Source organism: Myxocyprinus asiaticus, chromosome 4 (assembly GCF_019703515.2).
Source record: "Myxocyprinus asiaticus isolate MX2 ecotype Aquarium Trade chromosome 4, UBuf_Myxa_2, whole genome shotgun sequence".
NCBI lineage: Eukaryota > Metazoa > Chordata > Actinopteri > Cypriniformes > Catostomidae > Myxocyprinus > Myxocyprinus asiaticus.
Genome location: NC_059347.1, coordinates 57,002,658 through 57,023,935, shown reverse-complemented (window position 1 = coordinate 57,023,935; position 21,278 = coordinate 57,002,658). Strand labels below are relative to the sequence as shown.

Below are 21,278 nucleotides of genomic sequence, written 5' to 3'. Positions count from 1 at the left end.
CACTTTAATCCAGAGCGAAACCCTTTCTTAACCCAGATCAGATGAGTATAAAGCTGCCTTCTGCACCATGTGTGCACACAAGAACCTGGCAGCAATGCAGCAACAACGTTGACTAGAGCGCCACACACTTGTCAGTGTTTTTTTAGCTAATGAATACTTAAACTAAAATGAAAACTAAATGAAACAACATTTTCCTTAACTGAAAGAAAAATAAAAATGACAATGTTTGAGTTTGAAGTCTCTAAGATAACAAATAGAGAAAACGTATTCAAAAACCTAGAAAATATTACTTTAACAGCATATTTAGTCAAAAACACAGCGGCAAAATCAGATGCATTTCAGCAGAAATTCCTGCACATGCACAATTAATAATCCAAATAACAGTACTGTAGGATGATCCGGTCGTCAAATTTGTCCTTTAATCAAATAGACTGGTAAAGCTCTATATGTCATTTTTTTTTTCCTCCATCTTGTTTACAAGGCTTTCATCCTTTTTTTGTCCTTATGTAGTGAGATCAGTGGCTATTAGGTCACACACACACACAGAGAGAGAGAGAGAGAGAGAGAGAGAGAGAGACAGAGAGAGAGAGAGAGAGAGAGAGAGAGAGAGAGAGAGAGAGAGAGAGAGTGAGTGAGTGAGAGAGAGACAGAGAGAGAGAGAGTGAGTGAGTGAGAGACAGAGAGAGAGAGAGAGAGAGAGAGAGAGAGAGAGAGAGGGAGATGAGACGGCCCTTTGTCTCTGGCAGGTCATGAAGAGAGGAAGAGACAACGGCTTCTCTAAATGGCTCTTCCGAGAGTTGCAATCAGTATGTGGGACTCCGCATGTCTCGGTGTGGGTATGTGTGTTTGTGAGAGAGAAAGTGGGCAAGAAACAACGAGGGGTTTGTTTTAAATGAAGCACCAATAAAGCCTAGTTCAAGCAAAACAAGTCAGCCAATCAGTTCTGAAGCAGATATTACTATTATCAGGGCAAATCGATAAACGTGGATGACCAAAATGGGATTTTCAATGGCCAATGCTGAAATCTGCAGAGCAGTGTGGCCAATTTATTGCCAATATCCACTACAAGTCAATGTTTGGACACACCTGGCTGAATTTATATTTTTCGTGATCTTCAAAGCATTGATCTAAAGGGCTCATCCTTAAAGGAATAGTTCTCTCATCATTTACTCAGCCTCATGCCATTCAAGATGTGTATGACTTTCTTTTTTCTGCAGAACACAAATGAAGATTTTTAGAAGAATATTTCAGCTCTGTAGGTCCTCACAATGCAAGTGAATGTTGGCCAGAACTTTGAAGCTCAAAAAAGAACATAAAGGCAGCATAAAAGTAATCCATAAGACTATAGTGGTTTAATCCATGTCTTCAGAAGTGATATAATAGGTGCCTGTGAGAAACATATCAATCCTAAAGTCCTTATTTACTATAAATCTCAACCTTTGACCAGCCCCGACCACTAGGTGGCTATATGCACGCAGAATGCGAATACATTTTTTTTTTTTTAATTTTAAAAAGTGAAAGTGGAGATTTTTACTAAAAAAGGACTGAAATATTGATCTGTTTTTCACAAACACCAATCATATCTCTTTAAAAGATATGGATTTAACCACTGGAGTCTTAAGGATTACTTTTATTATGCTTTTATGTGCTTTTTGGAGCTTAAAATTTCTGGTCACCATTCACTTGCATTGAATGGAACTAAAGAGCTGAGATAATCTTCTACAAATCATCGTTTGTGTTCTGCAGAAGAAAGAAAGTCATACACATCTGGGATGGCATGAAGGTGAGTAAATGATGAATGAATTTTCAGTTTTGGGTGAACTGTTCCTTTAAATGCTTGCAATTATTTTTGCAGACAAATATAAAATGTGCCCATTTATGAAATTCATCACAAAACAAAAATTTCAATATTAAAAACGTATTTTCTTTTTTGCTATAAACCAAAGTCCTGCATCACAGGCTAAAATATTTGAATGATTTATGAACAATTCATAATAGTGCAGAGAGCATGGATTTTCTGTTAGACTGGCTGTACCTCAGTAATGGGCGATTTGGGGTTGACATTTCTGGCTGCTGCGATATCCTGCAGATGGCTGATCAGCTCGTTGATTGACAGCCGCTCCTCTGGGTTGATTTTTAACATCGACCCTGGAACAACATACACGACATCTGGCATATGTAGTTGCATTTAGAGAGGAGCAGAACAACAGTAGAAGCAAACATTTAGTAGGACACTTACGGATGAGCTGGTGAAAGACTGTGTACTTGGTGTCATTTTGAGGAATATTATATTTGCCGTTGACGATCTGGAGTTTGGCTCCCTCTTCAAACGGGTGCTGCTTAAAACAGAGCAGATACAAAATGCAGCCCAGAGCCTAGAGGATCAAAGCAAAATAACAAAGCCAACCTTTTAACAACACAGTTAACAATCATCACAAAAAAACCCAACAGCAGTTACAGTGTCCTAACCGTGTGCTTCATGACAAGCCTAAAGTACATTTTCTGTCCTCACTGACAGCAAAAGACTGCAGGAAGTGAAAAAATCCGCCAATCAGAACATATTTGATGTCGAAAATGGAGCTAATTTAAATATAGATGATTCTGAACCAATCAGATGTCACTGTGGGTGGAGCTATTCAGTGCAATGTGACAAAAACTGTGTGACCAAAATAAAATTGCCTTACCTATTGTTCATCGCAGTCACGGTTGGTGTCAGGAATTTGGATAGAGATAACTTTTAAACTGACACAGGAGGCTGTGTCGTAACAGTTGTTTAGGATAAAAACGCAAACACTTATATAGACCAATCATATTTCAACATGAAATTAAAACTTTACGCTACTTTGTTATTATTAGAGCTATCGAATTAACGTGACAACACATGCTCAGGCCATCCCTGTTGGTCCATTCAATGCAAGTGAATGGTAGACAGAACTTTGAAGCTCCAAAAAGCATATAAAGGCAGCATAAAAGTAATCCATACGACTCCAGTGGTTTAATGCATGTCTTCAAAAGCAATATAAGATGTGTGGTTGAAAAACAGATCAATAACAAAAGTCCTTTGTTACTAAACTCAGCAAAAAAATAAACTTCCCTTTTCAAGACACCGTATTTTAAAGATAATTTTGTAAAAATCCAAATAACTTTACAGATTTTTATTGTAAAGGGTTTAAACAATGTTTTCCATGCTTGTTCAATGAACCATAAACAAATAATGAACCTGCACCTGTGGAACAGTTATTAAGACACTAACAGCTTACAGACGGTAGGCAACTAAGGTCACAGTTATAAAAACTTAGGACATTAAAGAGACCTTTCTACTGACTCTGAAAAACACCAAAAGAAAGACGCCCAGGGTCCCTGCTCATCTGCGTGAATGTGCCTTAGGCATTCTGCATAGATGGCAATAAATTGCAATGTCCGTACTGTGAGACGCCTAAGACAGTGCTACAGGGAGACAGGAAGGACAGCTGATCGTCCTCGCAGTGGCAGACCACATGTAACAACACCTGCACAGGGTCGGTACATCCGAATATCACACCTGCGGGACAGGTACAGGATGGCAACAACTGCCCGAGTTACACCAGGAACACAATCCCTCCATCAGCGCTCAGACTGTCCGCAATAGGCTGAGAGAGGCTGAACTGAGGGCTTGTAGGCCTGTTGTAAGGCAGGTCCTTACCAGACATCACTAGCAACAACATCGTCTATGGGCACAAACCCAGCTTCGGTGGACCAGACAGGACTGTCAAAAAGTGCTCTTCACTGAAGAGTCGCGGTTTTGTCTCACCAGGGGTGATGGTCGGACTCGCGTTTATCGAAGGAATGAGCATTACACCGAGGCCTGTACTCTGGAGAGGGATCGATTTGGAGGTGGAGGGTCCGTCATGGTCTGGGTCGGTGTGTCACAGCATCATCGGACTGAGCTTGTTGTCATTGCAGGCAATCTCAACGCTGTGCGTTACAGGGAAGACATCCTCCTCCCTCATGTGGTACCCTTCCTGTAGGCTCATCCTGACATGACCCTCCAGCATGACAATGCCACCAGCCATACTGCTCATTCTGTGCGTGATTTCCTGCAAGACAGGAATGTCAGCGTTCTGCCGTGGCCAGTGAAGAGCCCGGATCTCAATCCCACTGAGCACATCTGGGACCTGTTGGATCGGAGGGTGAGGGCCAGGGCCATTCCCCCCAGAAATGTCCGGGAACTTGCAAGTGCCTTGGTGGAAGAGTGGGGTAACATCTCATAGCAAGAACTGGCAAATCTGGTGCAGTCCATGAGGAGGAGATGCACTGCAGTACTTAATGCAGCTGGTGGCCACACCAGATACTGACTGTTACTTTTGACCCCCCCTTTGTTCAGGGACACATTATTCCATGTCTGACAGTCGCATGTCTGTGAAACTTGTTCAATTTATGTCTTAGTTGTTTAATCTTTTTATGTTCATACAAATATTTACACATTAAGTTTGCTGAAAATAAAAGCAGTTGAAAGTGAGAGGATGTTTCTTTTTTTGCCGAGTTTATAACTCTCCACATTCACTTTCGTGTTTTTTTTTTTTTTTTTGCCAATTCGCATTTTTCATGCATATCGCCACCTACTGGTCAAAGGTGGAGATTTATACTAAAAAAGGACTTAAATATTGATCTGTTTTTCACACACACTATCATGTCGCTTCTGAAGACATGGATTAAACCACCAGAAATTTATGGATTACTTTTAGCTTCAAAGTTCTGGCCACCATTCACTTGCATTGTATGGACCTACAGAGCTAAAATATTTTTCATACACATCTGGGATGGCATGAGTGCGAGTTAATGATGAGAGAATTTTAATTTTTGAGAGAACTATTCCTTTAGTGTTACCTAAATTGGTGCTAATTTAGTGCATTTCTATCTTTATACTGTGGAACGCTTTGATTGGAAGATGTTAATAAACCATTAGTTACATATTGTTTATTTTTTTTCTTTACTAAGACGTAGCTAAATGCATTCCGACAGGAAAAGAAGTACATGTAAAGTCAAGTTTCAGCACTTTCAAAATCTGCTATTAAATAATAGTTAAATATTTTAATCGACAGACAGCACTAGTTACTACACATTCCTGGTCTTACTATGCACGATTCATCATTGCACAATATTTCAAAGAAAAAAATATTCATATTACTTTGTAATTTTTCATCTAAATGTAATAACTTGCTCTTCCTCTGAAATGATGTTTCTGTTCATCAGACATCACCATTTCAGTTGAACATCCTATTTCACCCAGAAATATGTCACAATAACCAAACTCACCCATATGTCTTGTTTCTCATTTATTGGGTAGTTGGAATACAGGTCTATCATCTCTGGTGTCCTGTATGCTGGAGTCGTGTTTCTAGTAATCTGAGAGTGGTACAGAATAAAAGAGAAAGGGGAAAAGGAGGGTTTATTTATTATTTATTAGGTCTTCATTTGCCGGTGTGAATTCAAATAAATAATTGATGAATGAAGAATGTTAAATATCAATATCCTCTCGTCACCATTTAGTCCAACTGTTCAGTTTTTTACCATTGTGTTAACCCTAAACATACTGTACTACTACTACTACTACTACTACTACAAACAATTAACTACAAAGCATATATAAACTGCATTACAAACTTTGCTGAAAGATTTTAAAATAAAAAAAGGGGTCATTATTAGAAAATAAACTTCCATTTAAGAAGTGCAAACAGATGTTCATTTAGAAATGTGGCGTTTGCGCATTTCAGTTTACTCCCAATAACTGATTTAAGAGGGCCAGAAACACAACAAACTAATTGAATCAACAAAACAATTTAATAATCCAATGCTTTACCAGGAAACAGCCAATGAATGTAATACCATAACCGCAAAATATGTCTCCCTGGCCATAGGTAATAATTTCCACAAATATTATGCATTAATCGATGAATCACAATAGAAGTTATGGCACAATAAACCAACCATATGACAATCACGTCATGGCAAAGTAAACTTGGAATTGAGATTTATGTTAATATGTTACATAAAGACCGGATAGTCCGGTTGGGGAAGAACACTAGACTCTAGTTTCTTACCTCGTCCTCTACCATTGATCTCTTGTGAGCAGACCAGCTGTAGTCTGGATAATGTGCGATGGTTGTGGCACTGCCGAAGTCGCACAACTTTATGGTGCCCTGATGACTGATTAGCAAATTCTCGATCTGCAAATAGAAAACATTTGGCACTAGTCAGGTCTGCCAATAAAATCTGATCTGATGAGTCACATCTAAGAAAAAAAAAAAAGGAAAATAACGATATACTTTATACGCACCTGATCCCACTCATTATTTTAACTTGTGGCAACTATACACAGTTTTCTGCTTTCTATTTATTTGCAATATTACTTCTACTATTCTATTCTTACTACTTTTCACAGAATTTGTTTTATTGTGATTATTATCAAAACACTGAACATAGGAGTATTTTATCATAATGTTGTTGCTGGAGTTTTATAAAAGCAATAAATAAATCAAGGCCATGCATTAGTACCATGGTAAGCTTCATATCATGCATAACACTTCTTAACCATGGTAAAATCACCATAACACACCGTCTCTCATGAGTCATGACTTTTTGGCTGAATCTCAGAAAACCTGTCAAGAACATGTCCGGGTCATATTTACAGCCAAAATCAAAAGAAAAAAAAGAACTTAAGAATTAAAAATAATGCTACAATGTAAAACATCTTAATAATAGTCCTAAAAATAAACTTCATTTTTTTCATGCAAAAAAATTAAAAATAATTAAGACAATAAAAAAATCTTACATGTCTGAATACAGTTTGTGTATATATATATATATATATATATATATATATATATATATATATATATATATATATACACACACACACACACACACACACACACACACACACACACACACACACACACACACACACAGCTCTGAAAAAAAAAATTAAGAGACCACTGCAAAATTATCACTCCCCGATCATCACCGATCCTCCACCTGGTCATCGGAGACCTGGAGAGGCCTTCAAGCAACAGATTCTCACACCCACTGTGAAATTTGGTGGAGGATCGGTGATGATCTGGGGGTGCTTCAGCAAGGCTGGAATCGGGCAGATTCATCTTTGTGAAGGATGCATTTATAAAGCCATGTACAAGGTTATCCTGGAAGAAAACTTGCTTCCTTCTGCTCTTACAATGTTCCCCAACTCTGAGGAATGTTTTTTCCAGCAGGACAACGTTCCATGCCACACAGCCAGGTCAATCAAGGTGTGGATGGAGGAGCATCGGATCAAGACCCTGTCATGGCCAGCCCAATCTCCAGACCTGAACCCTATTGAAAACCTCTGGAATGTGATCAAGAGGAAGATGGATGGCCACATGCCGTCAAACAAAGCCGAGCTGCTTGAATTTTTGCACCAGGAGTGGCATAATGTCACCCAACAGCAATGTGAAAGACTGGTAGAGAACATGCCAAGACGCATGAAAGCTGTGATTGAAAATCAGGGTTATTCCACCAAATATTGATTTCTGAAGTCTTCCTAAGTTAAAACATTAGTATTTTTTTTTTTTTTTTAAATGAATATGAACTTGTTTTCTTTGCATTATTCGAGGTATGAAAACACTGCATCTTTTTTGTTATTTTGACCAGTTGTCATTTTCTGCAAATAAATGCTTCAAATGACAATATTTTTATTTTGGAATTTGGGAGAAATGTTGTCAGTACTTTATAGAATAAAACTAAAATGTTAATTTTACTCAAACACATACCTATAAATAGTAAATCCAGAGAAACTGATCATTTTGCAGTGGTCTCTTAATTTATTAAATATATATATATATACACACATACATACACACACACACACACACACACACACACACACACAGTTGTGCTCAAAAGTTTGCATACCCTGGCAGAAATTGTGAAATTTTGGCATTGATTTTGAAAAAAAAAAAAAAATTCTTTTATTTAAGGATAGTGATCATATGAAGCCATTTATTATCACATAGTTGTTTGGCTCCTTTTTAAATCATAATGATAACAGAAATCACCCAAATGGCCCTGATTAAAGGTTTACATACCCTTGAATGTTTGGCCTTGTTACAGACACACAAGGTGACACACACAGGTTTAAACGGCAATTAAAGGTTAATTTCCCACACCTGTGGCTTTTTAAATTGCAATTAGTGTCTGCGTAAAAAATAGTCAATGAGTTTGTTAGCTCTCATGTGGATGCACTGAGCAGGCTAGATACTGAGCCATGGGGAGCAGAAAAGAACTGTCAAAAGACCTGCGTAACAAGGAAATGGAAATTTATAAAGATGGAAAAGGATATAAAAAGATATCCAAAGCCTTGAAAATGCCAGTCAGTACTGTTCAATCACTTATTAAGAAGTGGAAAATTCGGGGATCTCTCGATACCAAGCCAAGGTCAGGTAGACCAAGAAAGATTTCAGCCACAAGAATTGTTTGGGATACAAAAAAACCCCCTCAGGTAACCTCAGGAGAAATACAGGCTGCTTTGGAAAAAGGCAGTGTGATTGTTTTAAGGAGCACAATACGACGATACTTGAACAAATATTAGCTGCATGGTCGAGCTGCCAGAAAGAAGCCTTTACTGCGCCAGTGCCACAAAAAAGCCCGGTTACAATATGCCCGACAACACCTGGACACGCCTCACAGCTTCTGGCACACTGTAATTTGGAGTGACGAGACCAAAATAGAGCTTTATGGTCACAACCATAAGCGCTATGTTTGGAGAGTGGTCAACAAGGCCTATAGTGAAAAGAATATCATCCCCACTGTGAAGCATGGTGGTGGCTCACTGATGTTTTGGGGGTGTGTGAGCTCTAAAGGCACGGGGAATCTTGTGAAAATTGATGGCAAGATGAATGCAGCATGTTATCAGAAAATACTGGCAGACAATTTCCATTCTTCTGCACAAAAGCTGCGTATGGGACGCTCTTGGACTTTCCAGCACCACAATGACCCTAAGCACCCTATATATATATATATATATATACACACACAAAACAGTTAGTTCTGGCCTTTGAATCTGATTGGATGAGAGACGTTCCATGAGCACTGGTGGTCTCATACCATCAGCACTCAGACGCTTCACTGTGTGTATCACTCCGCTTGTGTTCGTGCTGTTCTAAACTAAAGTGTAAGAGCAGTGCAGATGTGTTAAGAGCTACTGTATGTGTGTCTCTTACATGTATTTGTTTTTTTACATTACATGTTAGCCAGCAGGTGGTGGCAAAAGATCATTTTTGTGTGTAATATGAACCAGTTAGGTGACGTGAAGTGAATCCGCGTCAGCCAGTGTTTAAATACAACAGCGCTCCGTGATCGCTTGTATTACTATTACACTACTAAAGCTAGAAAATAGCTTTAAATGGCTTTAAATGAACAACTTCAGCATTAAGGCTCATCACAGCTGAGAGACACAACAGACTGACTAATTACAGAACTCAAGGCGCTTACCTCTTACTGGAGTTTCCACATTGGAGAGGAACTACTGTTTAAAATGGCAGAGGAGATGGCAGTTTCTATAGTGAAAGACTCAAGCGCACCAGCTACCACGAAATAGGGAGAAATACCCCTGCTTGGACGGCTATTTTTCCAATGAGAAAGCTGATCTTCAGAAAGCTGACAGCAACTCTGCTTGGGTGTGATTACCTACGGCACTCTGCCTGCGGCCGAATCACAACAGTGCTTATGTAGGGCCATATTGCACTCTTGCTCGTGTGATATTGCTTATATATATATATATATATATATATATATATATATATATATATATATAAATAAAATAAATTACTTAATAAATTATATTAAATATTGTATATATTTTCTTTCTGATTTTGGGGTGAAAAATGACCGGAATGTGTTTTCATGAGATTCACCCGATTTCTTCCTCAATAACTACCTCTTCTTTGTTCATACTGTATAATGCCGCGATGTTCAGTGAGTGCACTCTCTCACTGAAGTATTTAAACCACAGTCTGATATGGGGAGGTGCCTTACCTTCAGGTCCCGGTGTATAATTGGTGGAGACTGTTTGTGCATGTGCTGTACAGCACGACATGACTGGTAAAAAATCTTCAGAACCGTGTCACATGACATTGGTCCTTTCTGCTCCACCTTGTTCACAAAGTCAACCAGCTGACCTACAGGAAACAGAGGGCGAGGTCAGTATAAACACAGGAAACTGACAAAAGTGAATGAGAGAGAGTGAAATATGTAAAACAAAAAAAAGAATGGTTCACCAAAAAAAGTATCATTCTCTCATCATTTACTCACCCTGATATCGTCTCAAACGTGTGTGACTTTCTTTTTTCTGTGGGACACAAATTATGATGTCTGTTTGTCCGTACAATGCAAGTCAATGGGGTCCAACACTTTCAAGCTCCAAAAAGGACATAAAGGCAGCATAAAGGTTATCCATAAGACTCCAGTGGTTTAATCCATGCCTTCTAAAGTGATATGAACAGCTTGGGTGAGAAACAGTCCAAAATGTAACTCCTTTTTCACTATAAATCTTGACATCTGCAGTCTCCTCTGTGCGATCATGAGACGATTCCACTTCTTACGCTCCATTACACTTCCTCGTGCTTGTTGTGAGAAAGGGGTTACATTTTGCTTTGTTTCTCACTCAAAACCGATCGTATCTCTTCAGAAATCATGGATTAAACCACTTGAGTCATATGGATTACTCTTTTGGAGCTTAAAGTTTTGGACCCCGCTGACTTGTGCTGTATGGACAAACAATGCAAAAATCTTTGTTTGTGTTCAGCAGAAGAAAGAAAGTCAAACAAGTTTGAGACGGAGAGTAAATGATGAAAAAATTATAATTTTTGGCCGGGATCAGTTTCCATGTCGCTTTTATAAAAAAGCATTTTGCTGTTACCAAGGTCAGATTTAAAATGTATGAATCAGAGAATTTAAATCAGAGACCATCCCGAAATTAATAATTATCCATTTGTTTAGAGCAGTGTGTTAATGTGCTTTCACAAAAGTGTATGTGTGTGTGTGTGTGTGTGTGTACCTCTACAGAGTTCAGTGAGGATGAGGAACTCGGCCTGTCCCGTGTCTGACTCTTCTTTACTGATGGATGCAGCGGAGCAGAACTGCACAACATTAGGATGACCAGACAGCTTTTTCTACATAAATGACATGGAAAGAAGAGTCAGTGCGCTGAGGATAGTTTTTGCATCCTATAACTCTTAGATAAAGTTTGTGCTGAAGTGTTAAGAGAATGAGTAATGGTAACAGATTAACTGGTAAACAATAACACAGTGTGCTAACTAGGCACAACTAGGACTGGGGATCGATAAAGATTTCCTAATTCGATTCCAATTCACAATTTCAGAGAAATGTCCATTTTGCTGACACATGGAAGCAATTTAAGTCAACATTGCTTCAAGTTCTCAAATAATTATCCAATAGAAGTAAACAGTCAGTAAAAAAGAACAAAGAAAAAAATATATAAGCATTAAAACAAATACACTCAAAAAATATTTTAGCTTATTTTTAAGATTTACACATTCCAATCTCATAACAAAATTGATATTTGAAATTGAACTGTGACTTTTAACAAAACAAAATGAATAAAAACTTACGTTATTTAGGTTTTTTACATTTTATTTAAAGATGACTCAATTCAGTTTAATAGAATTTTGTTATAAAATTGAAATGCGTGAATCTTAAAATGATTTGGAGTGTAAAAACAATAGAAAAAAAGATACAAATTAAGAAAACAGTGCTTAAAGCTATTTTAGCAGCAGTATCGAATATAAGTGAACATTCAGAAATTGATAGGGAAAAAAAGCAATGAAATGTGACATAAAGCTACTTAAATTCCTGGTCCTCAATGTATGATTATAAAACATTTATACTTTTTAAAGGGGTCATGACAAGAGGAACTCAATTTTCCTTGATCTTTTCACATATAACAGTTCACTGTATTATAAAAACATACTGTAAGTTTCAGAACTCAAAACTTTCTCCTCACTGCAAAAAGAGCATTTGTTGAAATCAACCTGCCACAATGACTCGTTTTCTATTTCCTCCATACTCTGATGTCACAGTGTGGTAGAGGTCTGCACGGGCCTTAAAATGAAACCCAAACCCGATCCGTACCCGAGACCGTGTGGTGTCAGATTTTAAGCCCAAAACCGACCTGAAATCGCTTACTATCTAATTTCTTCTCCTAGCAAGTACTGTTGCAATTGGCTATATTTTATGTAAGCATATAGGCAACAATCGTAACAGTACTGAAAGAGTAAACATACACAGTTTTAACGAGACACAGCCGCCCCTCAGTACACTAGAGCAGAAGGGGACAAAAGCATTGCCTCACCGTTTATGCCCTGAAACTTCACTTGGTGCAGAACAGTGTGGAATAAAATGAAACAATGCAACAGTCCCCTCTATGCAGCCTTAACTTGTTTAGATTGTTGAATCGTTGTGACAACTGTGCTGAAAACAATCTAGACGAAGCGCAAAGGATGAAACAGAGCGCAGGTGTCTCGATATGCGTTTTTGACAATTTGAAGTTCTTTTTAACTTGACATGGTGTTTAAAATGTGCCGGTCCTGCACGAGGTACTGAAGAAAAAGCGAGACGTGGTGCAAATGTCAAAGACATTTGTGTAGCATGTGTTTACATTGGAAAAGAATGGGAAAACAGAACATGCGCGCAAAAACACGTTCAGTGTGAACGGCCCCTAACTCATCCATTCGCGCGTCTGTGAGTGCGTCGGGTTCTCGGATCCCATATGGCCCGGGTCGAGCTGCAGATCTCTACAGTGTGGTAGAAATTTGCATCTGACCGCCTCCACAACAACACATCAACACCTACTTTACCTTATCACTTCAGTAGCCCTGCCCAGTAGCAGCGAGATGGCAAGTAGAGAGAGCAGGTAAATCAAGAGCAAAGAGCCAATCAGAACAGTGGGAGTTTACTGTCAAGTCTTAAAGGAGAAGCTGCACCAAAACAGAGCTTTTCTGACAGAGGGTCAGAATGAGGGAGGAAAATGATCAAGTTTTACAAATATATGACTGTTTTTTGTGCAAAAAAAAAAAAAAGAAAAACTACTAATATTATAAGTGAACCTCAAAAAATTTATTAAAATAATAAAAAAAAGTCATGTCATTTAGGAATTGGGCATTCCAAATTGGGGATAAAAAAAAATAAAAAAAATAAGTAATGTCATGACCCCTTTAAAGCTACTAAAGTTATCCAGCCAAAACCAGCATGTGGTTTTCTCCTTTTCTTTGTTGTTTAATTAATATTAATGGCATACTAGAAAGCGATAGGTCTATTAGGCTGCATTTACACTTCAAGTCCAATATAAATACAAACCATTTTTTTGCCCAGCTGCAACGTTCACTTTAGATATAAATGACGAAATGATGAAAGCGAAATAGCGCACTAAGTAATAAAAATCACAGCCAATCAGAACATGTCTCAAACAAAGCAAACGTCTGTCATAAATAAATTCATAGTTCATAAATAAAATAAACATTATTTAGTTGTATTAACTTTGTATTTAGATTATAATTTATAATACCAAACAGAATAACAATTCATCTCAATTATAATTTATACACCAAACAGTAACCAAGCTTCGGTCTAAAAACCGAATTTTTTGATTTTTTTATCTTGACACACAATGTTGAACATGATGTTTTATTGTGTCACATCTACTTAGGATATGGTGTAACAATTCGGCCAATAATTTGGCAGCCTCTCACTTTTTAATTCTTACCATGAAGCAGACTTCCTGAATGATGGCTTTGTTCTTTTCCTCTTCATTAGAGAGAAGCCTCTGCAAACACAACATTGCCTTTGTGACTTCATGTAGCCTCTTAATGACTCAACACTTAACACATATGACAGTACACACTGAATCAATTGAGATTATCTGTAATACAGTAGCAACCCAGTCTCATGACAATTCCTACTAATTAGTCAAGATGGCGAAATCAAATAAGACAGCTCGTACAAGAACGTACAACTTTTACTCCCATAGAGAAAAACAAACCAGCAAATGGTCCAGTCATAATGATTTTTCTGAAATTTAATCCATAGTTATAAAGTCTAACTCCTTACCCAACAAGACGAGGGAAGAGTATTGCAGGTTACTGACATACATCGGTAATTTTATCTAGCATGAATAAATATAGAATGAGTAACTAAATTTAATGTAAAGTGCTGGATAGGAGGTTAGCTAAACTTCGATGCCTGTATTGTAGTGAATTGAGATTCTGTTTATTGACTGGTTTGTCTCTATGGGAATAAAGGTTGTACCTTTCGTACAAGCCAAGTCGAATTTCACCATCTCGTACAAATTATTAAGAGTTGCCATGAGACTATGTTAAATAATTTTCCGTGTGACGACATCATCATACCTTGAGGGCATAGTCCTTACTGCTGCCCAAATCCTGAGCTTCATACACAAATGCAAAGCCACCTGTAGACAGAGCGAGACAACATTATATGATCAAATATGTGATGCAAAGATGAACTTGATAATGAATTCTGATCTGGTTTTGTGATGAATTAAGATTCCGTTACAAACAGGATACGAGAAAGACATTTCCTAGAAAATAAATATTGGTCTGTTAGAAAGGAGACATGTTTTTGAGTGGCATTTCACAAAAGAGTTTGGATGACTCAGCAGCACTAATGGTCAGCCATTATAAACATAACCTCAATGAGTCTTCCACAGTGCATTAATAACATAAACAGAGAGAAACCACTGCCAACAGCAGTGAATTTTAAGCAAACAGAGAGACATGGAAGTATGGTATTACGTCTGCAGCTGTGATATGATACAGCCTAATGAATCATTCCTAAAAGAGAGTCAGATTTTGACATGATCTCCCATAAACCTCCATTTTACACACCATTTCATCATCAAGAAACCTATGTTTTGTGTAGTTCCTGTTAGTACACCATCATATCACCATCTCATACCAGTTTTACACACTATATCTGTGAGGATATACATCAATTTCCTGCAAGAAGAAAGAAAAGCGCTCAAGGGATGGGTTTCGTATTGAGTCTGAAATGAAGAGAGACTGAGATGCCCATGGTATAAAGATGTTCTGCGATGACCAGCATTTCACAAGGTCTGAGGCTTTAAAATGGTGTGGTGTTTGTGCTGGAACAACAGGCAACAAACTGGATTTTCAGTGCAATGTCATTTGGTCCAGAAACAGCCTGCAACACTGACATTATGTATGTGGGTGCTTGACATTTAAACAGGAAAAAAAAAATCAACACTGCAACAATTTCACACTATACGAGCACAAAATTTAGCTAAAGAAGTAGTTCACCCAAAAATGAAAATTCTCTCATCATTTACTCACCCAAAATCTATTAGATCACTTCTGAAGACATGGATTAAACCACTGGAGTCGTATGGATTACTTTTATGCTGCCTTTATGTACTTTTTGGAGCTTCAAAGTTCTGGCCACAATTCACTTGCATTGTACGGACCTACAAAGCTGAAATATTCTTCTAAAAATCTTCATAAGTGTTCTGCAGAAAAAAGAAAGTCATACACATCTGGGATGGCATGAGTGTGAGTAAATGATGAGAGAATTTTCATTTTTGGGGGAACTACTCCTTTAATTACAGCATAATTTACTGATGATTCATTGACAATATATAACATTTTAAAGACAGTTTTCTACTTTTTCTCCAAGTATGGCTTTATGAACACATAAAAGACGTCAACAAGCTACGCATAGGTGTGTAAGTCTTGAGCTGAACAAAATTGACAATGCCAGGTATTTATGGACGCTTTCGAAACCCTCAAGTGGCCACAACGGCCTGTAACCATGGCAATGGGTAAATGAATACCAAGCGTGGCCTGAGTCAGGCTGCACGAATCAAAAGGAGCTTTAGAGTTTCACGTTACAGTGCATTCACACGCAACGCAAATTCGCCGGGAAAAAAAAAGTACAAAACAACTGCATTAGTAGAGCAATTAGATAAATATGAAGTATACTGAACAGCAGTCTCCATCTGATCTGGTCTTTTCTAATATTACAGCCATTGCCGAACACAACAATGCATGACTGATTAAAATTCGGCTAATCATTTCAGTCCAAACATTAACACTAAAATGAGAAACCAAAACAAAATAATGCAAAAAGAAAAAAAAAGTGTCTTTATGATTCAAAGAACATGATACAATGCATATACAACCCACTATTATGTAAACAATACTTAGTCATAGGGAGAAAGGTTGGCCCCAAACAGCTAACCAAACACAATAGTTGTTTAAGAATGGTGTACATGACACTAATAAAACCTAACTCTCCCTTTCTATACTTAGCAATTTTTTTATTACATGGTGTTTTTATCCACACTTATTATATATACTGCAAACTGAGGTAAACTGCCTTTTCTGAGGGCACAATGGTGAAAGCTCATGGATAATCACAAACCTTTTCAGAGTTCGAACCTGTAACCATTTGGTACCAGGACAGACCTTTAATCACTAAGCTTCACCAAACCCATGTAAACCCTTCTTGTTCACCCAGAACAGACCTTGAGATATCCACAAGACACATTGCTGAGCCAATGGGCAACATTGACTGTCAATGATTGTCTTGAGTTATATGAGGGGTTATGGAGTAACTGATCTTATTTTCGTAATTCCACAGACCTCAACACTATGGGTGTAACAAGAATACACAACTTGACATACACAATACAGGTCCATATATTTTGGTCTTCAACATAAGCACAGTTTTTAAGCTGTCTTTCAAATATTTAAGTGATTATGTATATTGTATTAAATTGTAGGCTATTGCCTATTGTATGTACATAAAGATGCTACTGACCGACCCGCAATTATGAATGTACAGGTGCATCTCAATAAATTAGAATGTCGTGGAAAAGTTCATTTATTTCAGTAATTCAACTCAAATTGTGAAACTCGTGTATTAAATAAATTCAATGCACACAGACTGAAGTAGTTTAAGTCTTTGGTTCATTTAATTGTGATGATTTTGGCTCACATTTAACAAAAACCCACCAATTCACTATCTCAACAAATTAGAATATGGTGACATGCCAATCAGCTAATCAACTCAAAACACCTGCAAAGGTTTCCTGAGCCTTCAAAATGGTCTCTCAGTTTGGTTCACTAGGCTACACAATCATGGGGAAGACTGCTGATCTGACAATTGTCCAGAAGACAATCATTGACACCCTTCACATGGAGGGTAAGCCACAAACATTCATCGCCAAAGAAGCTGGCTGTTCACAGAGTGCTGTATCCAAGCATGTTAACAGAAAGTTGAGTGGAAGGAAAAGTGTGGAAGAAAAAGATGCACAACCAACCAAGAGAACCGCAGCCTTATGAGGACTGTCAAGCAAAATCGATTCAAGAATTTGGGTGAACTTCACAAGGAATGGACTGAGGCTGGGGTCAAGGCATCAAGAGCCACCACACACAGACGTGTCAAGGAATTTGGCTACAGTTGTCGTATTGCTCTTGTTAAGCCACTCCTGAACCACAGACAATGTCAGAGGCGTCTTACCTGGGCTAAGGAGAAGAAGAACTGGACTGTTGCCCAGTGGTCCAAAGTCCTCTTTTCAGATGAGAGCAAGTTTTGTATTTCATTTGGAAACCAAGGTCCTAGAGTCTGGAGGAAGGGTGGAGAAGCTCATAGCCCAAGTTGCTTGAAGTCCAGGGTTAAGTTTCCACAGTCTGTGATGATTTGGGGTGCAATGTCATCTGCTGGTGTTGGTCCATTGTGTTTTTTGAAAACCAAAGTCACTGCACCCGTTTACCAAGAAATTTTGGAGCACTTCATGCTTCCTTCTGCTGACCAGCTTTTTAAAGATGCTGATTTCATTTTCCAGCAGGATTTGGCACCTGCTCACACTGCCAAAAGCACCAAAAGTTGGTTAAATGACCATGGTGTTGGTGTGCTTGACTGGCCAGCAAACTCACCAGACCTGAACCCCATAGAGAATCTATGGGGTACTGTCAAGAGGAAAATGAGAAACAAGAGACCAAAAAATGCAGATGAGCTGAAGGCCACTGTCAAAGAAACCTGGGCTTCCATACCACCTCAGCAGTGCCACAAACTGATCACCTCCATGCCACGCCGAATTGAGGCAGTAATTAAAGCAAAAGGAGCCCCTACCAAGTATTGAGTACATATACAGTAAATGAACATACTTTCCAGAAGGCCAACAATTCACTAAAAATGTTTTTTTTTTTTTATGGTGTAAAAAAAAATTACATTTTTCTTATGATGTATTCTAATTTGTTGAGATGGTGAATTGGTGGGTTTTTGTTAATGAGCCAAAATCATCACAATTAAAAGAACCAAAGACTTAAACTACTTCAGTCTGTGTGCACTGAATTTATTTAATACACGAGTTTCACAATTTGAGTTGAATTACTGAAATGAACTTTCCACGACATTCTTATTTATTTATTTAGTTTTGGGGGGGATTTTTCCCCTTTTTCTCCAAATTTGGAATGCCCAATTCCCAATGCGCTCTAAGTCCTTGTCCTCGTGGTCGCGTAGTGATTCGCCTCAGTCCAGGTGGCGGAGGACGAATCCCAGTTGCCTCCGCGTCTGAGACAGTCAACCCGCGCATCTTATCACGTGGCTTGTTGAGCGAGTTGCCACGGAGACATAACGCGTGTGGAGGCTTCACGCCATCCACCGCGGCAACCACGCTCAATTCACCATGCGCCCCACCGAGAACAAACCACATTATAGCGACCACGAGGAGGTTACCCCATGAGACTCTACCCTCCCTAGCAACCGGGCCAATTTGGTTGTTTAGGAGACCTGGCTGGAGTCACTCAGCACGCCCTGGGATTCAAACTAGCGAACTAGCGAACTCCAGGGGTGGTAGCCAGCGTATTTTACCACTGAGCTACCCAGGCCCCCTGACATTCTAATTTATTGAGATACACCTGTATATTTAACTGTATTCCTCAAAACAAAGTTGAAATGCATAAACAGACTGATAAACTTTTGAAATAAGTCAAAAATGTTGAAAAAAATTTTTAATTTATGTGGACATGCAAATGAGGTGCATTTTAATGGCACCCTAAAAATTACCATTGTTCTGTCATACATGGCAAAAAAAATAAAAATCATGTTCTCACTTGAGTTTTTTTTATTTTTGATGGTAAAAACATCTAAACTAATGATTATTTTAGATGTATCGGCTGCTGATATTTATCGGCCAATAATTGACCAAATTAAAACCATCAACATATCGGTTATAAGCATGAAAACGCCGATATGAAAAACCGATTGTTTATTTATTATTAATTAGTAACACACTTTGTTAAAACTCTGTGAATTCAAATGCACAATCCAGAAATAGGCTAATAATAGTCACAATATGTAGACGGGTTGGCACTCCTAAGAACAAGTAACATTTTTATTCTCTCATTCTCACATTAATGTGGAAAAACCGCATTAGATGGACGTGAAAGTAGTGAGGCACTTACATACAGGCTATATAATGAGACAAACCATCGTAAACACTTTGAAACCAGCACTTTGACTTCTGAGACATTTGTATACTATCCATTAATGCTGCATTATTGATTGAATTAAGATTGAAATCGCAACATGGCCTTGCACACTTATAAAATGTCATGTGTTCAACAGATCCAATCCATGTTCAATGGAAATTATTTACTGTATAGTTAGAATGGTAAAAAAGCTTTTGTACTTCTTTGTACATTTTTAAAAGCATAATTCCTACATAAAACATTGATCAGATGACAAAATAAGGTAAGTGGAAAATATCTGTATCGGCCTATGGTGTTTTGTTAAACTCTGTATCAGTAACAGTATTGGCCAAGATTTTTTAATCGGTGCATCCCTAATCTAAACATCCATAAATCAAGATAAAATACTTGAGAATCAGAATAACATTAAGATATTAAGTCTTGTTTTCAGAGAACTCTAGCTAAATTAAGTGGGGTTTATGCTTAACACAAGAAGGAAAGTAAACAGTACACTTTTTTTTTCCTTGTCTTTTTTTGCAGTGTAGTTTTTTTGGAGATGGTATCATGTTTTTTGTTTTTGTTTTTTCAGACATGTATTATGGCAATGCCATTTTTTATTCGCAATACACCACGGCACTCTTTGAGTAACATTAGAGTACCACATAAATACCATGGTATATGAATATGGTAATCTTTCAGTACTATAGTATTCCAATATAATACCATTGCATCGCAATGTCTGCATAGATATACAAATATCTGAAGAGCAGTTTAACCATACAGATAACCATATGCAATATGAATTTGAACTATGAATTAATGGTCAAGAGCATATTTATATAGAAGTAAATATTGGTGCCATTAATATAAAAGTAAATGACATACATACAAATATATCTGTATGGCTCAAAACAAACAAGATTAGTGAAAACATAAAGATGAACATTTGAAATATGTGAGTTAATGGTCAGGTGCATCAGAGACAAGTGACATGCTAACAACGTACCAGCTGGTTTTAATCCACACAATTATCCTGTAACCACAATTATATACATTCACTGTATGCATGTAAATAACAACATCATGTGAATATACAGTATGACAATAATACTCAGTGCTGTTCTTTAATAAAAGACACAGGTTAATAAAAACAAACAGACGTTAGCATGGCTAGCCTGCTGCTATATTGAATCATTTACCTTCCGCGATGACTCGTTTGATCCGGAGCTTCAACTCCCCGAGCTCAACCACCTGCCCGACGAAGTCGTTCTGATCGCGGCTGGCGCCGGTGGATCCGCCGGGCCCAGCCAGGAAATCGAGCGCTGACTGGAACAGGGACATTTTGTCCCCACTTTTCTGTGGCGCTTATCAACCGGAACCGACTGCGGTTTCAGGACAACAGCACTAACTCAACTAGTGATATGACTAGATAACAATGGGTTTTATGATATTAAACTCTCTATTCGAGTGTAAAAACATCACAACTCCCGGTTCCGATCGACCTGCTCGCGGCGGTATTTCCGCGAGGTGCTAACGTGGGCCGGTGACGTCACGCAGACGACTTGCTCTCAAACTCTCTTCTGGTTTGGCAGGTCTGTCTAATATGTGAAAGCTAAAGAAGAATAAATTAAGACGTTTTGGAGGTTTTGTGCATCCCATACCATTTACACATTAAAGTCAACTGACAGTTTACTTATACTCTTGAAAAGTCCTAAAGACTGTAGAATGTGTATATAGTAT

At 38.1% G+C, this 21,278-nt stretch overlaps 1 protein-coding gene across 2 annotated transcripts in view; it reads right to left on the bottom strand.

Annotated features, from left to right (window-relative positions):
* Nucleotides 1-21,076, bottom strand: part of LOC127437601 (cyclin-G-associated kinase-like) — a 64,098-nt gene extending 43,022 nt beyond the window's left edge. For both annotated transcript variants that reach the window (XM_051692632.1, XM_051692640.1), the window contains exons 1-9: nt 20,738-21,076; nt 14,436-14,497; nt 13,793-13,852; nt 11,069-11,183; nt 10,048-10,190; nt 6,081-6,206; nt 5,296-5,385; nt 2,240-2,375; nt 2,036-2,148 (exon numbers count right to left, since the gene is read on the bottom strand). In XM_051692632.1, the coding sequence (XP_051548592.1) occupies nt 2,036-2,148; nt 2,240-2,375; nt 5,296-5,385; nt 6,081-6,206; nt 10,048-10,190; nt 11,069-11,183; nt 13,793-13,852; nt 14,436-14,497; nt 20,738-20,879 (987 nt within the window). In that variant the 5' untranslated portion in view covers nt 20,880-21,076. The remainder of the gene's footprint in view (nt 1-2,035; nt 2,149-2,239; nt 2,376-5,295; nt 5,386-6,080; nt 6,207-10,047; nt 10,191-11,068; nt 11,184-13,792; nt 13,853-14,435; nt 14,498-20,737) is intronic.
* Nucleotides 21,077-21,278: the final 202 nt, after the last annotated feature.